This window comes from Vigna unguiculata, chromosome 3, assembly GCF_037176805.1.
Source record: "Vigna unguiculata cultivar grain cowpea cultivar isolate G323 ecotype 2 chromosome 3, ASM3717680v1, whole genome shotgun sequence".
NCBI classification, from domain to species: domain Eukaryota; kingdom Viridiplantae; phylum Streptophyta; class Magnoliopsida; order Fabales; family Fabaceae; genus Vigna; species Vigna unguiculata.
This window is the reverse complement of record NC_140794.1, coordinates 43,083,882-43,101,276: the sequence shown is the minus strand read 5'-3', so window position 1 is coordinate 43,101,276 and position 17,395 is coordinate 43,083,882. Positions and strand designations below refer to the sequence as shown.

The 17,395-nt window shown below is 34.4% G+C and overlaps 2 protein-coding genes across 3 annotated transcripts; both read right to left on the bottom strand.

Moving 5' to 3' along the window:
- Nucleotides 1-9,259: 9,259 nt before the first annotated feature.
- Nucleotides 9,260-11,004, bottom strand: LOC114174896 (transcription factor bHLH93-like). 2 transcript variants are annotated; one of them, XM_028059631.2, is made up of 4 exons: nucleotides 10,343-11,004; nucleotides 9,966-10,139; nucleotides 9,720-9,887; nucleotides 9,260-9,635 (listed from the first exon to the last, which is right to left on the bottom strand). In XM_028059631.2, exons 1-4 carry the CDS (start codon nucleotides 10,922-10,924, stop codon nucleotides 9,600-9,602), a joined length of 960 nt encoding a protein of 319 aa, XP_027915432.1. In that variant the 5' UTR covers nucleotides 10,925-11,004; the 3' UTR covers nucleotides 9,260-9,599. The 2 variants fall into 2 exon arrangements, with proteins under 2 accessions (XP_027915432.1, XP_027915430.1); XM_028059629.2 differs by having other exon boundaries at nucleotides 9,260-9,639; nucleotides 10,343-11,003.
- Nucleotides 11,005-15,393: 4,389 nt separating this feature from the next.
- Nucleotides 15,394-16,184, bottom strand: LOC114179096 (pathogenesis-related protein 2). Its single transcript, XM_028065314.2, has 2 exons — nucleotides 15,973-16,184; nucleotides 15,394-15,878 (listed from the first exon to the last, which is right to left on the bottom strand). Exons 1-2 carry the CDS (start codon nucleotides 16,151-16,153, stop codon nucleotides 15,592-15,594), a joined length of 468 nt encoding a protein of 155 aa, XP_027921115.2. The 5' UTR covers nucleotides 16,154-16,184; the 3' UTR covers nucleotides 15,394-15,591.
- Between the last annotated feature and the right edge of the window lie 1,211 nt (nucleotides 16,185-17,395).

The window sequence follows — 17,395 nt, the reverse complement described above, 5'->3', positions numbered from 1 at the left end:
AGGGACCAAAAACATATTTAACCCTATATATATATATATATATATATATATATATATATATATATATATATATATATATATATATATATATATATATATATATATATATTAAAAATTAAATCTAAAAATGTCTATAAAAATTCTGTCAATGATAAACAACCTATCAATGTCTTATATACTTTAACAATTTATTCAGCAAATCCCGAATTCATCACGATATTATTAAATACACACATTTATTATATTTTATTTGATAATAATGTGAGAACCCTCCCTCTTTGCCACCCACTTCACAGAAACAACACACTTTACCCTAGCAGTCTCTCCTTCTCTATTTCCTTCTCTGCCTTCTCTCTACCAGAAATAATCTAAGTTCACATCCAAAGGTCTAAAATCGCTCTCACTGTTGCAAAATTCAGAACTGGAGCTAGATCAGGACCACTTCCTCAAGCTGAGCCTTCCCTTCTTACACATAAGTCAACCTGTATTCCTCCCTTGCCTTCTAATTTTCGAATTCTAGGTATTTCCATCATTCTGGGTTGAGGTAGGATCTGTTCTCACCCTTGGCAATTGTAATTCAGTGCCTTGGGTTGTGAGATTGAGGTGTCCCCTTTGTTGAAAGAGTCATTGCTTGTGGAAATTCCAAAGGTAAGGGGAGCTAGCTAATTTTTACTCAAAATCGTGTATAATCTATTTTGATGAGCTTGAACTGCATGTTTAAGTGTTGAAATGATGATTGAAGTGCATGATTTTAGTATATGTTGCTCTTGTGAAGAACTCTGGACTCTTGCATACGGGAACATGTTCGTAATCTGGTATTTTTGCCTGGGCGAGTGGCTCTCGCCTGAGCGAAAACACCAGAAAACCCACCCATGTTCCTGCGCGAAGTCTCGCCTAGGCGAGCTAGGGTCGCTTAAGCGAGAGCTACCTTCGTCTAAGCGAACCAGCCTAGCCTGAGCGAGAGTTCGCCCAGGTTTTTAATTTTTGCCACTGTTAAAGCCTCGCCCAGGCGAGATTGACTCGCCTAAGCGAGACAGCCTCTCGCCAAGGCTAGATTTTCTAGCTTGAGCGAGGGCCACTGTAGTAGGTTGCTTGAAGCCCTGTTCTAAGGAGTGAAGTGATATGTAGTATTGTAATTTGGTGCAGTTAATCTCCTGTGTGTTTGAAATGTTATTATAAATGTAGTGAGTGTTGAAAAGTTGATGAATATGAATTATGATAAATTGTGATTGGAATGGAATTTCAAGGGAAATTCATGTGAGCTTGTTAGTGTGTGTAAGGACATGAGGAATCCGTATTGGATGACATCCTGAAACTCCAATAATCATTCACGCTCATATAGAGTATGATGGATTATGTCGTGAGGAGTAACAGGAGGTCCTAGTCTTTGGACTCGATCGAGTCTTAGACGCGAAGGAAACTTACCCTGTGAGTGGTTGGGTGATAAACCCTTGTGTCCAAACTCTACAGAGTTTGGGAACCTTCACAGGTGCAAGCCACCAAGAGCTCCAATGTCGCTTACACAATTCGGATATCGAGTCTAGAATTATATATATATATATATATATATATATATATATATATATATATATATGTATGTATATGTATAATTGAGATATGTTTGTGATTGATGATTATGATATGAATTGTATGATTTCTCTTAATTTCAGTTAGCTCACTCTTCTTGTTTATGTCTGTTTTTCCTTGTTCTTTCTCCTTGCTATGATCACTTGCTGTTGGCGTGAGCAGAGCCGAGTCCAGATGAAGATGCCCCTCTCCTTAAGAGGAGTTGATTGGTTGCTTAGCGGTTTCGTGGTAGTTCTTGTGGGTTAGATGTAAGATTCGGGAAAATTAAATAGTTATTTAATTAATTATTTAATTAGGACGGGTAATGAGAATATTCAAAGTAATAAATGTGAAGAATTATGATGTGGAAAGGTACTAGCTCATGTGGTTGAGAGTACTTTATTGTGTGTGAGGACTTGGGTTCGAGTCCTATGTGTGCCACTTGGATGCTATTTAATTTATGTGTTTTTGTGTACTTATATATTGAACTCGTTTGGATGATGATAAACCCTTAAAATTGGGGGAGTCATCATGAAATATGTGGTGGTTGAGTGGTTATGTATTTAAATTGTTAATTGGTTGGTTATGGGTTCAATCCTTGCTAAGAACAAAACTAATTTTCTTTTTGGCAATTTTGGGTTGCATGGTATTGAAGGGACGTGAAAAACCTAGCTGCAGATGAAGGCAGCCCAATGGGTAGGAAATCATTCAATAGTGGTTCATGAGTGGTCATTAGCTAGGACACTTAAGGCATTTTCGTTTTTAGCACTTAGCACCTTAATTTGGGTAATAAGTGAGAGTAATAGTGAGAGAGAGGGTTAAAAGAGAGGAAAAAAATAGCATTTAGGGTCGTGGTTGTCATAAGAGAAATCTGTTTCAGAGGATTGGGGGCTGATAGAGTGAGGCAGTGTCGAAATTGAAAAGGTTGGAGTGGGAAGTCAGAGCTAGAGAAGGTTTGTTGAAGGTATAAGCACATCCATTCGAATTTGGGCCAAGAATTCAGGTTAGGGGAGTTGTTTTTCTGTCTTTTTAATTGTATTGAATCACTGCGCGATGCCTTTGCTTATTGTATGATCGCTGTGTCATTTCTGCACTGTTATATTGAGGTTTCTGAATTTTTCCAGAAATCGCCTGGCGGTTCATCCCGTAGCGCCAGGCGGCTCATCAGGGATGAGCGTGTGTTCTTGTTTTGGTTTGAGTCGCCTGGCGGCGATGAGTTCCTGCCTGGCGGCGCGACCTTGATCGTGTTCTGTTTGATGACGTTGATGCTAAATTAGAATAGTGTAATGAACTATTGAGTGCCAAATGATTGTATAAGATTGCTTGATGGATTATTGTCATATACTCCTTGCGGGAACAATTGGGGTTATATCGGGGTCTTGTAAGTGGGATTGTTGCGTGAATTAGGAACCAACTGCGATGGAGGAATGTGATAATTATAATAGTGTTGAGTTAGACGCTGAAAAGGTTGGAACTGTATGGTGGTCATCTGGGAAGGAGGAAAATAGAATAGGTTTGTGGGAAGTGCAGAAACGCATTTCAGAGAGTCTGGGTCTGGTGTGCCGCCTGGCGGGGCTGTTCTATCCGCCAGGCGATGGCATGGGCAGGAGGCTATTTCGCGAGTTCTTGGTGGTGGGATTGAGAGTGAGGATTTGGGGTAGGTGAGGGTATTGATAATTGGGCAACATGGAAAATAGGGGAATATAACTGTGAGGATTAATTAAAGGGATGGTAAAGAGTAGAGGTATAACTAATCATGGTGTTGGGTTGTATATAAGGGAGGAAATGGAGAGGGAAGAATTGTGCTTACTAGAGCAGGCTTCTGGAAGCGTGGAAAAATGTGGAATTATGACAGTCTAAGGTTGATTAGAATTAACAGAGTTTAGTTAAAGATTGGGGCGGTATAACCAATAATGATGATAATTGGTTAGGTTATATTGCATGAGGGGTTATGAGAAAAGGATTCTAAGAGAAGGATGACTTAATACAGTGGAATATAACTTGTAATGTAATTGAGGCTATTAAATTGTGGACTGTGTTCTTAAATGATGGGATTGTTCGGGGTGAGGTACCTGTATTTGGGTATATATGATAATTGTAGGTTCGCCTATGTGAGAGTTGAGGTTGGGGTTTTTATGTGATCTAGGGAAGGGATTTAAATGATAAACTGGATTAATTGGAGTGTCATAAACCAGAAAAATGTTGTTCTGGTATGGCGCCTGGCGGTCTACTGATAGCTGCCAGGCGATAGCCTTAGCGTGGGAGGGTCTGCACTGAGAGGCGCCTGGCGGCACGGTGTGCTCCGCCAGGCGGTGACGAGAAAACAGTGGGGTCTGGGAGAACGCTGGCGCCTGGCGGGAGGTGAATACCGCCAGGCGGTCTGGAGCAATTTCGCCTGGCGGCGTGTGGGCCGGGCCAGGCGGAAACGCTGTTGTTCTTGCATTTGATGTGTTTTTTGTTAAACTGACAATGATGCTTGGATCGGGGGATGCTGTGCCATGAGCGGGTAGGTTCATGGATAGTGTGACATGTGATGATATGAGCGGGGAGGTTCATATCAAGTTACTCTCACGTGAGGATACGAGCGGGGAGGTTCGTATGTTCCGTGCTCACGTGAGAGATGCCACGTGCGGGGAGGTACGGGGGCTGGTGGATCACATGTGTTGGACTACGGGCGGGTAGGTCCGTAGAGCAGGACTACGAGCGGGGAGGTTCGTAGAGGCAGGACCACGAGCGGGCAGGTTCGTGTGAGCATCAGATTCCCGAGTCCAAGGCTAACCAATTGTGTGACTTGAAGACTGTTAAGTCTTGGGGTTAGGGTCTTGGCCAAGATTTATAGATAATGATTAAGATGGGTAAATGATTTGTCCTGTGATTATATGCTTATTACTTTATTTTCTCAGCTCACCCTTTCTGTTTGTGTGTGGCGATGATCGTGTAATTCGTTACACGGGAGCAGATGTTGATACAGGTGGTGCTTAGGATGCTCAGATGGCGGAGTGAGGGCTAGCATGGGAGTAGTGCTAGGGTTTTTGATAAATTGTAATTCATGTTTAAAATACGAATTTTGATAGCTTGCAATCAGTTATGTATTCTGTTATGAGTTTTGGCGCGCTATGTTAACGAAATACAATTTTCCCGCGTTGGGATTTTTATCGAGATGACTATTTAATGAAATTATTTATTTTAATATTTATTTTTAAGTAATATTCCCTAGGGATGTTACATTAGATACCATGGAGTTTTGAGATGTTTGATTTATGTTTTGAGTACCTATGTTCATCATCGGGAATTCATAGGATTAGTTTTGGATGACTGTACCAGCTGTATATTCTATATGACTGTTCTTCTTACTATCTGCTATACTTGATCATAATATAATGTTTTATTTGATAGCGTAAAAAACTATTAAATAGGATGTTACAAATAACATTATATATTTAAAAATAAACATAAAGGAAATTCAAATAATGATATATATATATATATATATATATAATTCGATTAAAAAGAAAATTTGTTGGATACACCCTTATATTTAGTTGAATTTTGAATCAAATGCTTTGTCCTGATTATAAAATTCAAATGTTGTCGTATCCAATGACATTTTGTCTGTGTAGCCATTTTTGGAAAAGGTTGCTTTAATTCAAATCCAAATCTTCTTTATTTTTTTGAATATTCAATATTGAAACTTTTTAATTGTTGTCAACTTTTTTACTGCACCTTTATTATGGTAGAACTTTTACAGAAAATCACATAAAAGTGAAAGCTGAACCAAAGTTTTTGTTCCTAAGAAAACAACTCTTACTACTTTATGCCATACCAACATAAGGTTAGTTGTTGCAGGGCATGCATACTACCTTACCTTGGTAAAGTTATCCATGTAACCACACAAACCAAATCAATACAAAACAACAAACTCAAAAGGCTTTAAAGATAACATTTAATTTAACCAACAATGCTTGGAGTTTCAAACACAACACTCATAAGTGCTGACAATAAACTTCAACAACAGAGATATTCAGAATAGAAAAGGAAATTAATGTACACTCATAATGTTTGTCACATCTGTCAGAGACAAAGACAGAAAAAAAGTCACAAAAAAGAGAGAGAAACTTTGTGTTCATTTGTTTTATCAATAGATATTATATCCATCTTGTTTTAGTTTTACTATTTTTGAATTATGCTTTGCATGAGCTCAATGATATTCGAATCATCATAGACATTGAAGAAAGTTGAAGAAATTGCAAAAGAAAAATTCAAATATAGAAAATAAGATAAAATTTTCATAACTTATTTTATCTCAAAACATCAAAAAGATATATGCATAATAAATACATGTTTATCATTACAATAAAACTTAAAATTAATTAGTTATATAATATGTTATAATTAATTAAAAATGTAATCTATTAATAAAATAATAAAATAAAGATATTAAGAACAAAAAATTATAATAAAACTAAAATTATAAATTAAACAAATAAAAAATTAATTTAATATTTAATTAAAATAAATTTGTGTTAATAAAAATAATTTATTAAATATATAAATTTTAATATTTTAAATTTATTATATCGCTTGAATAAATTTTTTTCTTTAGTTTTTTCACTGTCCTTTTCCTTATCCAAACAATATCACGTTCATATCTCTTTTTCCTCACATCACTAATTTTCACTCTCTAAATTCATTTTTAAATCTAATTACAAACTAAATATAAAAACTTACATATAGGTGTTATCATTTTCTAAAAACTAATAACTCTTTCTTTATTTCTACAAAACCTCTTGGCAGGTGACATAATTCAAAACTGCAGAAAGCGCCCACAGTACCAAAAACCATTTTGGGGACGTTTCTTTTTGACGTTACTTGTATATCAAAAACCAATGTTTTGTCCTTACTCAAAAACTACTTTTTCACTACATACATTTATATAAACATCATTCTACATAGACTCAACATTTTCCATGTTTGGTGGGGTAATGAATAAAGATGAATAATATGGGAATTAAATTTAGTTTGGATAGATGAAGTAAAGATTAAAAAACAAATAGAAAGTTATATTGAATTGCTGTATATATAAAGTGAAAGGATATAATGGGAATCATATTATCCACACATACAATTTATTTCTTATGTCAATCAAATTATATAATTTTCAAATTTCTTTTCTCTATTTCTATTTCCCATAGAATTGAACTTTCAATTTTAGATTTTACTTGCTATGTTTCCTCGTCTTTTTTATTCTTTAAATTATCTGTTAGAACAGAAAAAAAAAACAGAAAAAAAAAAACAGAAAAAAGACATTAAAAATTAGACCTATTCCAGTGTGCACCGTTAGATATTTGGAGATTGGATTCAGCACTTTACATTATAAGGAAATGAACTTGAAAGATGTGACTCAAACATAATAAATATAGACAAATTTGAGTTATTAATTTAGATCTAAATTTCAAAATTTAAATTTTCTTTCTTTGTGTAGTTCAAATTTTCTCTACACTTAAAAGTAACTATATTCCATATTTACATTTTATATTAGATAATTAAAATGTCATTTAATAGATGTTCATACACTATAAATAAAAATAAGAGAAACTTCTATTGTATTGAATGAAACTTATTTGTTTGATACAACTAATAGTCCTATATTAAGTTGGTTATCCTTTGGGTTACACTTTTACAGAATAAAATATTTCAATAGTGTTGGTGTAAGACCCTTACCAAGGATCTCACACCCCAATCCCTTCTTCCTAAAATAGTGTCATATATAACATTTATCTGTTTTATATAATTATCATCATTTTTTGTTTATATATTATTCCAACTCTTAAGCATACATAAAATATGTAATCTTTGTTCTTTATTCCATGAAATCATTTTTAGAAATTGACATTTGAGTACCACTTAATTAAAAAAAAGAAGAAGAAAACAAGTGTTCTTATAACAATGTTGATAGAATTAACTTTCATTATCAATAACTTTTGTATAAAACTATAATGTGTAGGTATATTTGAGTTTTGAAAAATTATTTTGAATCACAACCAATAATGATCTTGCTTATCCCAATTTGACTTATGCTCCTCCAAACTTGAAATTAAATCTCACGTAGTCTAACAACTTGACTTGGGTTTGAATTAATCCAACGTAATTTAAGTCCGACCTAGCTTGACTTAATTTTGACATGATTTAACTTGTTTTAGGCTCAACACAGATCAATATTGTATGACTTAAGTTCAACGTTACTCAACCTTGTATCACTTGAACTCAACTTGAACAACGGGTTCGTTTGTGTGCAATTCAATCTAACCTCACATAATCTAAAATGATCCAAACTCACATTAATATTAAAATTTTCAAAATCTAAAAAATTATCCAATCTATATTTTATTTAAATCTAATTAAATGAATTGGACTTAATATCCAATAATATAAATTTATATTTGAAATAAATGTATTAAAATAAACTTGTTGTAATTATGAATTGGATTTGAAAATATGAATTTTGTTTCACCTATCCTATCGTTAATTTTAGGATTAGCTTTTAATTTCCAACTAAAATATTGAGTTTATATATATATATATATATATATATATATATATATATATAAAGTTAATTAACTTGATAACGTTAAAACTCAAATAAATTTATTTTAATTAATTGACTGAATTTTTTTTGGATTATGAAGCATATCCCATAAACTCACATAAATTTTGGAGTTTACCCAAATTCTTAAAACACAGAAGGCCGTTAAAAATACGTTCACGGAATTTTCAGGGACTAAATGGCAGTCTACGATGGCAGTCTTTGATGTTAAAATTTCAGTCTTTGATGTTAAAATTTCTTCATTTCCAATACCGAAAGAGATATTCATGGTCAATGACTCGTGAAATTCAAGAAGTTCCCTTCTCTGATTTAATGGTCTCTTAAGATCAACTTGGCCAGCTGAAAACAACCACACCAAAGTGAAAACAAGTCTCGTGAAAGCTGACGTGGCTGGACAAACAAACAAAAACGGAATGACTCTGAAATTGGACTTTTCTTCATTGCAGCATTGCCAACACCAAAAATGTTTCTGCACTGCCATTTGCCTTTCTTCATACATGCATACCTTTTCTTCATTTTTCTTTCACAGTTAAAATCAAGTTACGGCTTTCCTTTGAACGGTGAATTCTTTGAACAACTTCAGCTATCATCTATTGTTTTCATAAGACCATGTAATAATGCAGGAACACGTTGAAGCAGAAGCTTCAGCCGCAGTTTCAAGCTTTTGCTGAAGGATAATCATTACAGGGCAACATTTTGAATGTTTACAACCTTTCTTTTCTTCTTGATTTTACCTATATAAAAGTCTTATTTGTTCTATTTCCATTTATTTTTTTATTTCATTAGTACCTACTAAGTGTTTATCCAAACAGGAGCTTTGTTTGTTGAAACAAATTATTTGACCACAAACCAGTAATGCGAACCTTGTGCTTTGTAACAGTAATATATGGATTATAATCTAGCCAAAAGAAGAGAAACAAAATAAGTGATCATGGTCGTATATGAAAACAAACCTAAATTTCACTTGCCAAAACAGTAACCACAATCTGATTGTTGGATTGTGTGACATTAAAGTGATGGTCATAATAAGCTTTACTTTATCGTTGACCTAGCATAATAGTCACAGCAAAAATCATGTTACCATGTCAATTGATTCCACTTAATTGTGGCCTTTGCAATAATTATTCTTCATTATAGATCCCTTCTTAAAAAAGAACACTTTTTATAAAGGTGAAACTGCAGCATGTGCTAAGGGGATAGCCCCCTAATATATGTTAAAATGCAGGGTGTGGCTTTCAGAAGGAAATCGTCAATCATAGCCAACTTATTCCTAATCTCACTAAAACTTCTACTTGCCTAATTCCATGGATTACAAACTAAAGAAGGAGAGTTGCTTCTTTAACACCATCTGCAAATTGTTTTATCAATTTTCCATCTTTCTCCTAGAGACACTTCCCACCAAACCCTGCATTTCTGAATAGTGATTGTTTTATCTCCTCAGGGCTAACGCAATTTCTCTGTTCACCTACCTATGACCATGAAATGAGTAAGTTTACGGTAGAGTTTCAAGCATGCAATTAAGACTGAAGGGACCAAATAGAATACATACCTCAGAACAAGATGCTTCCACTGAAAAGTCATTGAAGCTGCTTACAACACATTGCTGAATCTCAAGGCCTAATGCATCTAATGTATTGATGGTTGATAGTAGCAATCCAGGCTTTGTGGCACAGCAAATGCTGATCCTGGTGTCCTGGTCTCTCCTTTCAACATCAAACTGCAAATACATTTATTGAGAAAGTGGGTCTGTGATTATGCTTTAAGTCAGGGGGTTTGGTTTGGTTTGGTAGAGTACCTTGGGGGAGTTTCTTACAATTGCTTCATTTGGTTTCACTTGGTCTTTTGAAATTCCCAACAGATTAATCTGACTTGAGCCCTCTTCCCCCTCTTCTTCTTGCAACTTACCAATCCTTTCCAAGAGCTCTTTCATGTAGTCTATAGTATCCCCAAGAATAGAGGTCCTGTCCATCTGTTAAATTAAAGTTGATATTGCTCAATTCAGAGTGTCACACAGCAAATCAAGAAAACAAAGAAACCAAGTATGGGTCATGTTATAGATGTAAGCCAAACATGAGAATTCCAATTTCGCTTTCGCTTATACTGATTCAGACATTACAACAAGGGAAAAGTAAGGGTTAAAAAAAAAAGCAAAGACATTGTTTTGGAAATGACCTTGCTGATCTTGGGGACTATTGACCTAAGCATGGAAAGACGGTCATTGAGACGCTTTCTTCTCCTCCTTTCTGCCATGAGATTCTTTGAGGGCTGTCCCTCTAGCTTTTTGGACTTCTGTTTCCTCTCTGCATCATCAGACATGCCTGTGTTGAAGAGTGGAATCTCTGTGCCTTGTGGATTCTCAACACCTTGTTCCTCAACTTTGCAGACACTCTTGATTTCTTCAAAGTTGTTGTTGTTGTTGTCATAAAAGGCAACATCTTCATCCTCCAGTGTGGGTGGAAGTGGAGGTGGGGGATCATCGTTGGCAGGGTGAAGGTGCGGCAATGGCATTGTGAAGGCATCAGGAAAAGGGTATGGTGGTAGTTCATTGGTGAAAGGGCATTCAAATCTGCGGTCTATGGGTGTTGAAAATGCAGCAAACAGAGAGTTAGAGGTGGGGAAAGATGGGTTCTCAAGAAAAGTGTCAAAACTCCAACCATTAGACAATAGCTCCAAGAACCCACTGGACAGAGCATTCCATGTCTCTCTTCTTGGAGCCACCAATTCATCTAAGAAACCAAGCTGAGAAAGCTCCATCTCTCTTCTTTCTCTGCTCCACAGGGAAGACTATCTAGACACTGTCACTCTGTGACCTTCCCAAGCAATAATGTTTTCCCAACTTAAAAAATAATTTAAACTGAAATAGGTCAGTAGGCCAAGGTTTTCACTACCGGTAATTAAATTTCATTTGAACTGAAATTTATTTTTTACATCAAGTTATTTTATAATTTTTATTTTACATATTATACTGTAAATATATTAATATATAATGAAATTCATATATTAATATATAAATTTTAAGGGTGTACCATAGTTTTAGAAAAAATGTGAAGATAAATTTGCAATTATATTTGAATGGATTAATCTTTATATTTTAATAAATTAAAATATAAAATTATTATTTTATCTTTATAATAAAAATTAATATATATATATATATATATATATATATATATATATATATATATATATATATATATATATATATAAATCCAAGGAACATCATTATTCCATTCCACTTCTATACCTAATAATAAATATAGATAGAATTGTGCCTAAGGAACTGGTTCCATAATCGGTACCTCCCATGTCCACCCACCATTCCACACCTCTCATGGAATGAGTTAGTTAATCGATTCTAACATCTTTTGCAAGCACATAAGAATCGGTGACGAAACTAATTCTCTTCTATAGTTGGTTAGTAACTCAATTACTATCAGCAAAAATAACAAAAAAATGAAGCAACGTGGATGTTGCAACAGTCATGTGATAAGGATATAATGGTAAAATTACCATTTATTCTCGCAAATCTTCGCAAAAATAAAGAGATGGGATTTCAGTGTTATCCCACGAATCGCCTAAAATATTCTCATGAGAACATGAATATGGCTTAGAATCCGTTCCTACAAACTAGCGGGTTCTCATGCGAATATAACATATATGTATTTATTCTTCAATTCATAAATTTACTCTTCTTGAGTCTCTCTACCCTCATTTCTTTTCCTTTCCACCCTCCTCCCAATTCAATATGAACTGGTCTGATTGGACACTAAACTCAAAAATGGTTTTAAAGAGGAATAACATAACCATTATAAGAGGTTTAGTAGTGTACATACTACATCCAAAATATATTATTATTGTGAGACTTAAAACGGTCCAATAAACACAAGATCCAAATGTGATATCCCAAAATTAGGGAAAGATGATATTTGTAATTACATAAACAAAATCCAAGTTATAATAAATTGAATCTAGTTATTATATATGTTAATCTGTTATTATATAAAGAACTTATCTTATTTATTATTATTCTCTACATACTAAAAGGCCCACGAAAGCCTATACATATATGTATGTTATCACAGGGAGTACACTCATCCAATACTCACTCTTTAATCTCATACTCACCAAATACTCTTTATTAATTTGAGTGTTGGAGTCTTTGTAGGCTGACTTCTCTCCTTTGTGGCAGATTAGAACTCACACTTGTTCCGAAGAATAGACTAATTTATGTAGGATCAATCAGGTAATTTTTTTGTAAGAACAAGTAACTAGTATGGTTGCACCATATTTTGATCGAGATTAGCTTGTGATTACCAACATACCCACCAAATAGCCCTATAAATACAATAGTGGTAAGGATAAAAGGTATGTTTTCTAATTAGCCAATCACACATTTGTCCAAGATCGATAACAACTGAATACTAACTCAAGCATCAAAGTACCTTTTGTAGGTACCTCCCTCTTTTTACTACTCAGACCGACTAGAAGAGAAGACGAGAGAAGGATCATCCACCTGAAGCATCGGGTATCAGTGGCCTTATAAGACTATCCCAATCTTCTAAGAACATTTGTTACTTATCATGGGGTCGAGGACAACCCTACTTAGACTAAATGGTGAGAACGACGAACATGGCTAGATCGGAAGCACAAGGGCCTCGCAGGAAAGAATGGGAAGACCTTGAGAAGATGAACATGGATTTAGATATAAGAGAGTGTGTGAACATTCAAGTTGTTAAAAAGAAAGAAAATTGACAAGATAGAGCATTTGAGAGTCAAAAAAGTGTGCTCACAAAAAAAGCTAAAGGATAGTGACATCATACCAACGCTGATGAACGAAGACCACGAGCTGATTAAGTTCGCTAGCTAGAGCCATCCCAAATCCTTGATACCTGAGAGCAATCCATTTATGGGGTACCAACCTTCGTCTTAAAACTACGAAGCTTCGATAAGGAGGCACCCCTTTATGGAAGGAATCATGGAAACATCACTACCATCTGGTTGAAAAACGCCAACTGTAGACCAATATGACGGGTTTACTAACCCACATGAGCATGTCGGCATTTATGTAACCCAAGCTAGCCTATACACCACGAAAGATGTCATCATGTGTAAGGTTTTCCCACATTGTTCAAAGGAGCCCCATTGAGCTGGTTCACACGATTGTGTCCTTTATTAGTGGATTGCTTTGATACATTGTTGCTAAGTTTGGAGCAAAACTCGCCATGAGTCGACCTCACCATTTGACATCCATCGGTCTAGTTAAAATCTAATAGGAGAAGGAAAAATCCCTATGATCCTTCATTAAACGATTTAGGAAGATAGCGCTTGAAATAAGGGGGCTAAGCCTAGACATAGTCACACACCACATGGTTAGGACCTTAAGGTCGAGCCCTTTCTTAGATAGCCTCTAAAAGAAACCTGTCGTTGATATGGATGAACTCAGATAGAGGGAAACCATGTTGATGCAACCAGAAGAGCTCCATGATTTCAAAAACCAAATCAGGAATGATGTGCAGCCCGAGAAGAAGCCCACTAACTGACCACATCTTCAGTTACACATTCAGCCCCCCTCAACAAGAAGCATAGGGACCTTATCTGAAGTCCAAAGCTTAATAATTACACCCCTTTAAACGCAGATTGCACCTCATCTGACACCACTTCCAACCCAAAACCTTAAGACAGTGAGTTTATGGGTCTTCATTATATATGCTCAACTTTCTCATATCTATACAATATGGAACTTAGATTCATACTTAGATTCTCAACAATCTCCTCCTCTTGAACCTTTTGTCAAAAAGACTTTCGATATAGAAATCATATTGTACTCATATGAGCTAATCACAAAGGCTAACCATTGACTCTTATACCACTAATGAGTCTTTCGAGGGAGGATCACCGAGGAGATAAATAACACCAATGAGATATGAGTCCAATCCACATAAGGGATTAACACTACCTCCAACTCAAAACCTTAAAGCAATAGGTTTATGGGTCTTCATCTTTATATATTGCTCAAATTTCTCATTTTTACCTAATATGAATCTTACACTCAAACTTGGATTTCCAACATATATGACATGCGTATCCATTATCAACAGAGAACCATATTGATTATATTAAATTTGTAACAACAATTCAACCATTGCTCCAACCACTTTCATGAAATACAATGAAGAAAGAAATTATCGGTATATATAAAAATTATCGATACAAATAAAGGAAAAGTAACAATTACATCAGATATAAGAGGAGGAAGAGAGGATTACACGTGGAATAGGACCACTAGAAGGAGAAAATCAAAGTTATACATAGAGTGTCGAAGTGAGTCAACTCGGCTTACACGGGTTAGCCAATCATGAGTTGAGCTAAAAAAGATTAACTCAACCCAACTTACTTTTTAGTGAGCAAAAATTTTGTAATTTGACTCGACCCACCCTAGGTTGTGGATTAGTGAGTTTACTTGTAATGTTTTTTCTTACAATTTATTTTATATATTTGTTGTAGGACAACGAAAGTGGTTTTACTATATTCATTAATAGTAGTGAGATTAAAGTGTTTACCTAATTTTTTAAATATTATATAACTTGAAAAACATATAAATTAAACATATCTAAACTAATTTAAATATTATATTGAACAACATTGTAGTAGTTAAAATAATAAAATTGTGAATCTATATAATTAGAAGTATTAAATAATTATAATAAAAAAAGGACAATGATATTATGACTCTTATTTTTTGACTTTTATTATTTATTTCTTGACGTGACTTAGTGTGGATAATTGATTAATGTACTACTATTTTTTTTCTTTAAAAGAATCAATGGTCCACCTTAAGGCACCTCGGGGAATCAAGGATAAGAGTCAAAAAATAGGAGTCAAAGTATATTTTTTCATAAAAAAAATGGTAAAATAATTACTAAAGTATTGTTGTTGGTAGATTGTGGATCAATACACCTTTAATCTAATTCAAACTTGTTTAAATTGTGGAGTTAACTGAGTCTAGTTCAGTTCAATTCATATTTAAAAAAATTTAGAAATTTTCAACCTAACTTGAGTCGAACTTATGTTGAATCGGGTTGGATTACGCATTAGAACCCATTTTAACATTTTTGGTTATGCATATAAGCGTTCTTGGAAGAGCTAATGACCTTTAGGAATGAGCCATGAGAGTCCAATATGGAGTAATTTGAATTTCTATATATGAATTCACTGCATAAATATTAAAACAAAAACAAACTTCAAGTGATAATATATAATACTTTCCTTTATTGTAACTTATTGATCTACGGTTGATGTAGTGGATACAAAGATCACCCTTACAAGAAAACTTAACTTAAACACAATACGTTGAAAGCCTAACTTTAAGATAAACACAGGGAAAGTTTGTTATATATGTAATCGAAGACGTTGGTAATAATTCAAGCATTGGCCAAAAGGTAAGCCTCGATGACCTTGAAAAGAGCATCACTCTTGGCCTTGCCAGCTTTAAGCTCATCTTCATTGGGTGGAGCATCTCCTTTGCTGTGGTATTTTATACTCAGCTTTACCACTGAACCTCCGTTAGGAGCATCGCTGAGTTTGGAGTCAATCGTGATCTTCTCTGCAGTGTCTGGCAAAGCAGCACCTCCAACAATGCTGTAGCTGTATCCCAAGTTGGCCTCATCTATTCCTTCTATTTTGTGCAACACAAACTTTGTCTCCCCATCTGTTCATTCGTTCGTTCATTCACAATCACTGTCAGATAATGTTATGATGCAAATATAGAAAATATGTAGAAAAAGAGTGAAGATGTTACGTACCCTCAAGGAAAGAGATCTTCTTGATGGTTCCGGGGCCACCGTTTCCCTCAACGATTTCAACACTCTTGAAGGAATCAACGGCTTTTGGAACGATGTTGTCGGCATCTTTCACAAGAGCTTTGTAAAGGGTGGCTGGAGCCACGGGAGAAGTGGTTTGGTCCTCGAATGTGAAAACAGCCATGGTCAATGGAATGAAAGAGAATGTTTGTTTCTGTGTTATGTTGTGTGTGGCTCTTTGGCAGAGGAGTGCCGTCTATTTATAAGGAACCAAGGCCTCCCTCTCGCTCCTTTCACAATGCTTCTACCCATCCATGCTTCTCTATATATTTCGACCAATTTTTTTATTTGATATTGTTAAATACTATCAATTTTATTTGTTTCTCAACTACTGTTATTTTTGAATCATTCAAACTAAAAGAAAAAGTTTCCTCAAAAATAATTCATAAAAAGAATAAACGGCACATACATCACGTTCAACGATGGCGACTGCATGTGTGGTACTGTATTTTGCAAGAATGAACAATTTTATAACTTACACGCTTCTTTATTTTATGGATGTAAGGGATGATTAGGAATGTAGCGTGTTATTTTAGAGGTTATATAAGATGATAGGAGAAGATGATTAGAGAAATTTACTTATAATTCAATCTCACTATCCATAATAAGATTAAAGGTAACATAGTTTTATGTACCAAATTATTTTTTTATTATTTAATTTTTGTTATATATGATTTAGCTGTTAAAATAATACACGTTAATTCAGTTTATTATTTTAATTTTATGATAACTATAATAATAATTTATTATGGTTATAATTAAAATTTATTACTTATAAAATTATTATTAAAAAGAGAAAAAAGGTTTCCATGTAATTCAATTATTTTATACCTTATATAATAAATTTATTTTTCTACAAAATATATTGTATTATTCATTTTTTATAAATAACTTTTTTTTTATTTTCAATCATTCAATAAAACTTATAAAATAATTTTAAATTATCTATATATAATTTTATATTACGTATAACGATATGAACATTTTATTAATCTAACTTCTTTTCTATTAAATGTTTTTTTTAATATATCACATTAGTTAATTCAATCAGAAACTTCATTTCCTAATTCACTCTAAAATTACTTCTGAATCTCTTAAAAGAAACAACACCAACTTTACTCTCTAATCCTTCCGATCTCTTCCTCTCATTCTCCCTCTAATCATTTCTCTCAAGAACACATAACATGTAAGACCCAATATTTTCTGCCCTAAATTAAAAGGGGTGCCCCATGTGAGTTGGGCCTAAGGTTGGCCCAAAGGGAAACAAACCCTAAGTCTGCCCTAAACCTCATTCCACTCACTTTGTTGAAACAGATTTCCTAACCCCCTTTGAGTAACCGTCACCCTCTCCGATAGAGTTCAGCCT